The sequence below is a fragment of the Solanum verrucosum genome, unplaced genomic scaffold (assembly GCF_900185275.1).
Source record: "Solanum verrucosum unplaced genomic scaffold, falcon-dt-bn FXZP01000238.1, whole genome shotgun sequence".
Taxonomy (NCBI): domain Eukaryota; kingdom Viridiplantae; phylum Streptophyta; class Magnoliopsida; order Solanales; family Solanaceae; genus Solanum; species Solanum verrucosum.
In genome coordinates this window covers 2035415-2044800 of record NW_026020630.1, presented here as the reverse complement: position 1 = coordinate 2044800, position 9386 = coordinate 2035415, and the positions used below count along the sequence as shown (strand labels likewise).

The 9386-nt window shown below is 33.2% G+C and overlaps 1 protein-coding gene across 2 annotated transcripts; it reads right to left on the bottom strand.

Moving 5' to 3' along the window:
• Nucleotides 1-290: 290 nt before the first annotated feature.
• On the bottom strand, nucleotides 291-8674 carry LOC125811426 (beta-galactosidase-like). Of its 2 annotated transcripts, none has more exons than XM_049490906.1 (19): nucleotides 8359-8674; nucleotides 7367-7462; nucleotides 7126-7238; nucleotides 6791-6857; nucleotides 5946-6038; nucleotides 5054-5197; nucleotides 4140-4228; nucleotides 3912-4017; nucleotides 3742-3829; nucleotides 3496-3614; nucleotides 3142-3306; nucleotides 2727-2902; nucleotides 2512-2621; nucleotides 2099-2208; nucleotides 1883-1993; nucleotides 1547-1657; nucleotides 1216-1421; nucleotides 762-888; nucleotides 291-635 (listed from the first exon to the last, which is right to left on the bottom strand). In XM_049490906.1, the coding sequence occupies exons 1-18, from the start codon at nucleotides 8527-8529 to the stop codon at nucleotides 780-782; spliced, it is 2184 nt and encodes a 727-aa protein (XP_049346863.1). In that variant the 5' UTR covers nucleotides 8530-8674; the 3' UTR covers nucleotides 291-635; nucleotides 762-779. The 2 variants fall into 2 exon arrangements, with proteins under 2 accessions (XP_049346863.1, XP_049346862.1); XM_049490905.1 differs by having other exon boundaries at nucleotides 291-641; nucleotides 767-888.
• Nucleotides 8675-9386: the final 712 nt, after the last annotated feature.

Here is a 9386-nt window from a genome sequence, read left to right as displayed (position 1 = left end):
TTCATGGAGTTGTAATTGCTATATTGGCTTTCAACCTCAAATGAAACAAATCTATAATAGAATTCAAAACATTAATGTAAAAACCAAGTGATACAAGGCTCTTAACAAAAATAACAACAAATGTTATAGTTTAGATCTTATTTATTCATTTTTGGTTCTCCGTGTTTGGTACCTGCTTTGGAGCCCAATTAGTATAATTGGATCCGCGCTGGAAAATCTCACTTTGAGGGTTAAAACACTACAACTAAAAGTGACTCAAAACTCAGAACTCGAACATGAAACATCTGGTTACTGAAAAATTGACTTCCTTGATATAACTTGTATTGATATTTCACATACACAAATTGTAATAATTGTATATAGTTACATGAAACTTATTTGTATTCTAATAGTATTTGGAAGCTGTACAATTTTCTTCAATCTCATAATCCAAATAACAGAACTCTGTATAAACTTTATAAACCAAAGTTTTACAGAGAATCAAGAAAATTCTCTGTAAATTTATATACCTTTAATCAAATATTTCTTTTTCTTCAAATGTTTTATTCAGCTGCAATTTGCAAACTATAGCCTCCATTGTTAGCTTCCTGTATGTATTTTTCGGCGCGAATTCAAGCACCATATTTACTGAACAAGTTTCACTGTCATAGTAGAAAACAATGGTAACAGTTAATATGAATATATATAGATAATTTATGGAATTAGACGTGACGTGAAATACATAATTTTGAATCAAGACCAGTGTTGTCAAAGGCGAAAAGTATACCTTTTCGAGTTCTTTATCTTGATCTCCTGACTAGAGAAATTCCTGTTGGATTACCACCCCATTCTTCAAATACTACCAACAAGTTTCCACTTGGTTTCAGCCACGATCGTGGAACGTGGTACCTGAAATTAACAATTTCGCGAAGTTTCTCAAAACAAGTTGAAGGTAAAAAGTACCACATTTCTTCAAACATCTTGTGTTTTGTTAATTTGTGTGATCCTATGGAACAACAACAACATCAACATACTCAGTCTATTCCCGCAGATGAGATCTGGGGAAGGTAGAGTGTAGGCAGACCTTACCTCTACCTCGTGTGATCCTATGGAATATAAGTGATAAAACATGTTCCTAATATCTAAACGGTTTTCAACTCTTTGTTGTAAACAAGTAGGAGTTGATCTAGTCCCACAACTCCGCTAAAGGTTGTTGGAATTATGGAAATCGCTTACCATCTCTGAGAAGGTTGTCCGCAGTTAGTCTGACATTTCTTCTCGTTGAACGTTCCAGCATAACTGCATTTGCTACAGTCGCCTTGTGCTATGTATCCAGGCCAATGGCGACCTACGCCTTCACCATTTATCCATATCTGACCTTTTCCCATACTTGCCATGTCTAAAGCTAGTGGTTCATTTCCTCCAGGCGCGTTAAATGTAGCCTGGAAAAGGTATTAGTCTATTAACTACGCGTTACAACATGTTATTCAACATCATAAAATCGATAAACACATGTTGATATGTAGTTTTGTTGACGTTATAGACGTTATACCAATAGGAATTTTACCTTGTACCAAGTCAGAGGCTGCTTTTGAGCAACTAGTGAACCTCGAATCCATTCAACAGAAGAACTCCCACTTAAGGAGTGAAGACTTAACGATTCGCCTTTCAGACCAACCTATGAACAAGTAAATTATAGACTATTCAGGTATCAACAACAACATATGCAATGTAATCCCACAGGTAAGGTCTTGGGAGGGTAGAGTGTACGCAGACCTTACCCCTACCTTGGGAGGTAGAGAGGTTGTTTCCGATAGACCCTCGGCTCAAGGAAAAGCATATCAAAGTTATACGAAGATCAGGCTTTAGGGAGAGAAGAGAAGCAATTAGTTAGTTAACATACCTTGTAAGACCATCTCTGTTTCGCCAAGTTTCTGGACCCTTCATTGAGACCGCTCAACGTGACTGGACCTAGAACTCCTGCATTCCACGTATCATAATGCACGCCAACGTTCTGAAATGTATTTAAAACCATAGGTTATATAAAAAAATATTACTGTAACGGTTCAGTTATCGCTGCTAATAAAGGATCGGGAGAAACAGGAAATAGAAAACTAACCGGGAGACCAACGGAAACACTGAGCAGAGAAATCTTGTTAATACCAGCTCTTAACTTCACATTGCCACTGTATGTAAGTTTTGGATTATCCAATGTCCCATAAACAGTTCCTACAACAATTCAAGGACAAAGAGAAATTAGGAATATAGGAATAGACGTAAAAAGATGTACTCCATCCGTTTCAATTTGTTTGTTTTACTATCCTTTTTGGTCCATTCCAAAAAGAATGTCTCTTTTCTTCTTCTTTAATGGGCAACTCTTTATTCCAACTTTCCACGCAGCATGTTTAAAGCCACAAGAGTCAAACTTTACTTTCTTAAATTTCGTGTCAAGTCAAACAAATTGGAACTGAGGGAGTACTTTGTTAGGAAAAAGCATTTGTCATAATCCCAAAATAGTGTTGTTTCTGCTACCTGATAGTTTGCCATTGACGAAAACATGCAAGACATGACCAGCGGACATAACAGTGAAATAAGGATCCTTTCCGTTCTTTAGAAATCCTTCATTAGATGCTATATTTACACTGGAAAAAGTAACAAAAAAAGTCATCACGATATTAGATATGTCTGAGTAAAGACGGAACTAAATATAATCATTCGAAAAAAGTAAGAAAATGAAAGTTACTCACTCTGTCATGTACCACAGATAGTCTGATGAATCTCTTGTTACGTTTTTCTGTTCCCATAGTCCGTTAGCTGAAAGTCTATCACTGTCATCAGCAGTCGGTGTTTCTTCATTGTACGACTGCCAAGACAATCCACCACCTGCAGGCGTCATCTTTATGCTCGAGCTTCGGGAGTTAACCTGCAGCATTACATAGAGGACATTAAAACTTCTGCCCAGAATACTTATACAGTAAAACCTTTCTATAACTGCATCAATTACAGCATTATTTATCTCAGTACTTTTTGGCTGCTATAGCGAAATGTTGTTATAGAAAACATATAATATAGCCTTAACATGAAAGATCAGTTCCACAAAAAACATGACTATAACAGAGAAATGTTGTTATGGAGAATGACTGTTATAGAGAGGACCATTACCCGTGCAGTGTTGTAAACAGCAGTTTTGCAGTCGGGAAGAATGCTGATGGACCATGGAGGCAAATCGTATGGCCTATTCTGAAAGGTGACTTTAACTGAATATCTAGAGTCATAGTTGGATAAAAAAGCAGCACAAGCTCCAGATTTTGATCTATAGACATGAGCCTATGTTGGTCAAAAAAAATGTAAACAACATTAGAAGAAAAATCACGATAATTACAACATATCGAGTGTTGTCTCACATAGTGAGATCTGGAGAGGATAGAGTGTACGTAAACCTTTCCCCTACCTTTGAGGTAGAGAGGCCGCTTCCAATAGACCCTCGACTCAAGGGAAAAAAAAAAACAGACTAACCTCTTGATTACTTCCAAGACTAGTCACCGTGGCATATGATGAAACTAAAGCCGGTTCAGATAGCTTGATAGCTTTATGTAAGTCTCTCAAGTGCCCGTATTTTGGTTCATTCAGCAACCCTTTTACACCATAACGCAAATCATCAAGACAAGCATGAATAATTTGTAGGAAAATTTTCCATTATTTTCGTTGTGTTATGCAGATGTGGAGATATGTATAAGAAGAATTCTAGTTCTTGTTTCGTACCATACTCATCGAGAGGAGCATCATAATCGTAGCTAGTGGCAATGAAAAGCCCTGATGATGTCCGGCCAAAATTTGTTCCTCCATGATACTGAAGCAACCATAGTATCAATACAATAAATAGCTATGTTTAATGAGAAAAACTTGAACACGAAATCAGATGTCTAACTTACCATGTAGTAATTGAAGAATGAACCATTGTTCTGAACAAACCTTGCAACTGAAAATGCAATGTCTTCAGCTGGTCTTTGAGGAATTGGACCACCAAATTTTGTGTACCTGAGCATAGTAGAGTATATCATTAACGAAAATTCGACTAAATAGAGTAGTTGAATTAAGAAACCAACTCAGAAGAACATAAACTGTATTAGAGTCATGTAATTTGCATTCTTGGAACTTACCAGCCAGTCCATACTTCTGTCCACATTTTCGGTTTGTAAGGCTTATTAGGACGGAACCCTTCGCAGTAGAAGCCATTACAAGTATCAATCTGTAGTAGAATCAAGAAAATATGAGTTCTGGAGAGAGATATCCGAAAAAGAATCTTGAAACAAGTCACTATAGTTATTTGCTTCAAGAATTGACAAGTTCCTCCTATATTAATCCACAACAAAATGATTTTATACAGTAACAAATATTGAAATGAAGTAACTAAAACCCAAGCCTCCAAGAACTGGAGCTAGATGATGCCATCCATGGATGGAGCTAAAGGGCCGTAAAGCGCAGTCGGAACCAGGACTTTAGCTAAGGGTAGTCAAAATATAAAAAAGAAGTAAATACACGAAGAAGTCAAGGGGATTCAACATATAATATATGTACATAAAAAATCACCTATCACAGTTCTACACAGTGTAAATTTCCGGTGAAGGGTGTCACTTTGACACTCCTTGCACAAAGGTGGTGGCTCCGCCACTTCACAAGGAGTTTATCCGAATCCCTTTTGCCGAAAAATTATGCAAGGTCAAAATTCCCTTCTTCTTTTTTTACGGATTTATAGTAAGTGTTGAATCCCTTTTGGCTTCTTCTTGTTGTTACTTCTTTATATTTTGAATTTCCTTTGTGAAATCTTGGTTCCGTCACTTATAACACCATACTTTTTCACACTCATTTAAACAACTTAAATGGGCTTAAGTAGTGCTCAGAAAATACCCTATGCAGGTAGTTTCCTTTGCGGATATTGATAATATCAGAACGATACAAAGAAGATAAACATGCTCAATGTGTAAGGATCACACGAACAAATCGAGAAATAGTCCACACAAAAGGATAGTCAATCAAGTTATTTGAAATTAGGAGGAAACTAAGAATTGCTTACCACAGGATCAGGAGCATCCTCTTGTTTACACATGATCCACGGGACACCAGTTTTCAAACCCACAGCCATTTGAGCTGCCCATTTTGTAAAAGCTTTACCAGGAGCACCAATTTCCCATTCTACTGGTCCATACTCATTTTCTATCTGCAGCATTTATAGTTTTCTAGGTTTAATTAACATAATACAACAACAACAACATAGCCAGTTTAACTCCACAAGTAGGGTGTGTGCAGTCGTACCCCTACCTTGTGAAGGTAGAGAGGTTGTTTCCGATAGACCCCCGGCTCAAATGAAACATATAGAAAATGATGGAGAAAAAAAATAGTAGAAACCACAAATAGTTTGATAAACAAAGCAAAGAAACAACATGAAATAGTAGAATCGAAGAATACGATAGTAGGAGAATTGCTAATAATACTACTGATAAGGGAGAAACTAAGCAACATTCGACTACCTTGATCAAGAATTAGGGAGTAAAACAACAATTAATTAAGGGGAGAAAAAAGAACCACAAATAGTATGATAAACGAAGCAAAGAAATAACTGGTAATAGTAAAATATGATAGTAGGGGAATTACTAATAATACTACTGATAAGGAAAACTAAACAACATTCGACTACCTTAATCAAGAATTAGGGAACTAAACAACATTCAAGGAAGAGAAAAGAATAGTAGCAACCATATATAGTATGATAAACGAAACAAAGAAACAATAGGTAATAGTAAAATCAAAGAATACAACAGTAGGAGAATTACTAATAAGGAAAACTAAACAACGCTCGACTGCCTTAATCAAGAATCAGGGGACAAAACAACAATTAAAGGGAGACAAAAAATTCCAAATTCATTTCTATAAATAGTGTAAAGACAAGGCATGAGCATAATCCAAACCTGGGCCATTATTATTGGTCCTCCTTGAGGTTCAAACAAATTTTCTGACTTCATCATGTTGACTATTTTCTGAACAAATCCTTGCATTGCCACCTTTCATCATAGTCAACCAGAAACATGATAGTTCAGACACAATATTAATTAAAAAATATGTGGTTTTCTTCTCTAATAATTTAAAAATTTAAACGAAATGGTCACGCATTTCAACAGAGATACTAAGTAAAACTCTGACCCCGCCACTCAAAATACATAAAACATGTCCACATGTTTCGGTTATAAAAAGAATTAACCCCCACACATGAAGAGTCGTTGTGACATGATATAATTAAGTATATTAACTTAAAATGTATTGTCACTTTAGATGAGATTATCGCACATTTGAATATGATATCATAACAAACAAGTAGTCATAAATAAGAATTAATCCCACACGTCAAGAGTCGTTGTTACATGATACTATAACAGACAAGTGTACTTTCTCTAACAGATTAAAATTTTAAATAAGATCATCACATATTTCAATATGATATCATAAATTGTCTTTAAAAGACAAAAATATATGGAAAAATCCTTTTGACCAGAATGTTATTTTACCTTTTTGAACATTTTTATCATTTTAACTTTAATACCTTTTAATTAAAAAATGAAAAAAAGATCAATTTACTTTAAAATAAAAAAGATATTACAAATTTTTTAAATTTCTGGCCAAATTTTTTGGCCATTTAGCATTACCCAAAATATATTTACACGTTTTTAGCACATAAAAAAGAATCACGCAAAGAAAAACGTTGTGCTCTTTCTAACAGCTCAAACTTTTAGACGGATGGAAAGTTAAAAAAACAAACCTTAAAAGGCTGATTGTTTGTTCTAAATTCCATACCAGGCACATATTTTAGCCAAACAGGGAATCCCCTGCATACAAATAAAACATAAAAACAGAGTATAAAACAGGGGAAGCTACAAAGATAAAAACACTAAAGCCAATCCTTTTACTCTCTCTGTTTTAATTTATTTGTCTTACTTTTCGTTTTAAAAAGGAATCTCCTTAATTCCAACTTTTCACATATTTAACACAACAAGATTAAAGAGCATCTTGATACATTCTGCATATCTTTAGTTTAAAACTGCAAGATTCAATTTTTTTTTATTTTCTTAAACTTTGTGTCAAGTGTATATTTACCCAAAGTTCCATTCAGCACAGATGTAAGGGCCAATACGTAAATTGACATAAAGTCCTGCTCTTTGTGCCAATTTGATGAACCTAACAAGATCATATCTTCCTTCAAAATTATACTGAAAATTCAAAAAAAAAGAATGAAAAAAATTAATTCTTTTTTTCTTTTTTTGGATATTAAATTGCAGAATCATGATTTAAATTCAAGAAAAAAAATTAAATAAAATAGAGTTAAAAAAGACATTACTTTTCCAGGAGAAGGCTCATGTGCATTCCAGAAAACATAAGTTTCAATAACATCTAAGCCTCCATCTTTAGCCTTTTGTATTAGATCAGGCCACATCTAAAATCACCAATAGCAAAAAAAAAAAAAAAAAAAGACAATATTTTAGTGTAATCTCGTAAGTGGAGTGTGGGGACTGTGACCCTCGTGAAGATAAAGAGGTTATTTCCAACAGACTTTCGACTCAAGTAATGCAAATAACAACAACAACGACATATTTAATGTAATTTTATAAGTGAAGTTTGAGGAGTGTGGTGAATACGCAACCTTACCCCTACATTGAGAAAGTAAAGAGCTTGTTTTCGATAGACCTTCGACTCAATTAATACAGTGACATACTGTGTAATCCCACAAGTTTTAGATGGTATAAAATGGGTAAAGAAAAGACTTTTAAAACCAAAAAAACATAAGTGAACAAGAATTACAGATGACAACACAGACCCATTTCACAGAAACCATAAAAATTTGTAAAGTTAAGATTTTTATAACTAAAATGCATAATTACATAAAAACAAGATATGCCCATTTCCCAGAATCCATAAAAATGTATAAAGAAAAGATTTTTAGAACTTAAAAATTACAGAAAAACAAAACAGACCCTTTTGACAGAAGCCATGAAAAAGCATAAAGTTAACATTTTTAGAACCAAAATGCTTAAAAGAACAAGAATTACAGAAAAACAAGATACACCCATTTCCAAGAATCCATAAAAATGTATAAAGAAAAGATTTTTAGAACTTAAAAATTGCAGAAGAACAAAACAGACCCTTTTGACAGAAGCCATAAAAAAGCATAAAGGTAACATTTTTAGAACCAAAATGCTTAAAAAAACAAGAATTACAGAAAAACAAAGCATACCCATTTCACAGAATCCATAATAAAGAGTAAAGAAAAGATTTTTAGAACCAAAACAAGAAAATAATGAAATAATACAAATTTTTTTGTGTATAATTTACCTGTGGAGTACTTCTTGGATAATGAATTGAACCAGAAATAAGAATTTTTCTTTTCCCATTTATGATTATAGCTCTGTCATCATAAGAAACACTAGCTTTCACTGAAGAAAAAAAATCCAATGAACAAATAACTAATAATAACACCAACAACAACACATTAGTCCTTAGCATTTTTTCCACATTCAAAAAAGAAAAAAATTAAATTTTTATTTCTTTTAGAAAAAAAAATGAAACTTTTTTTCTTGTCTCTTCTCTATTGATTCTTTTGAGAAATGAAATGTGTAAAGATATTTATACAAATATTTTTTCACTGTGTGTGTGTGTGTTTTTTGGTGTTTTTGGTTACTAACTGCTATTTTATTTTATTATATATAAAAACAAAAACAAAAAAGTAGGAGAAGAAATTGCCCAACTCCTTAAATGGGGCCCAAAATTTGACTCAGCACTTAGATTATCCAATTTATGGATTAATTTTAACTAATGTTTTATTTTCTTGTTTGAGTAACTTTGGAAGTAAAATAATGTAGGGGCAAAATTGGAAAATTACCTGTTTTCGAGACATGCAAGACAGATGGAATGAAAGAAAGAAAATTAGGTTCGTGGCTCGCTCAGTAAAAGATAGATCCATCATTATAGAATGGTTAGACATACTCGATATATTGAAATTAAGATGAATTTATTTTATTTCGCTATTAAGCCTAGTTCTTAAATTAAATAAGACGTTTAAAAATATGATCATGCGACATTATCTCTTTCAGTCATTGCTATATGTGTAGATCATAATACTTATACTGATAGAAGAGAGTTTGATAACACTTTTGGGTAAGAAAAATCAATCATGAATATAAATAAGATTCAACAGATTTTAATTATAAATTTATTATATTTAAAAATTCACTAAATATATACATAAATTAAATTCAAAATAAAATAACTAATACATATATTATCATATATCTTAAAATTTAGAATAATACTCAAGTTTAAATTCTAACTTTCACTTTTAAAATAATGGTGGATATTTATCT

What these genes read in the sequence shown, in the direction of transcription:
- LOC125811426 (XM_049490906.1), bottom strand. Translation starts at nt 8,529, where the DNA reads ATGCTAAGGACTAATGTGTTGTTGTTGGTGTTATTATTAGTTATTTGT. An exon ending in ATCCAAGAAGTACTCCACAG is followed by an intron (nt 7,463 to 8,358) that starts GTAAATTATACA and finishes TGGTGATTTTAG; the next exon opens with ATGTGGCCTGATCTAATACA. An exon ending in AGCCTCTGACTTGGTACAAG is followed by an intron (nt 1,422 to 1,546) that starts GTAAAATTCCTA and finishes TACCTTTTCCAG; the next exon opens with GCTACATTTAACGCGCCTGG.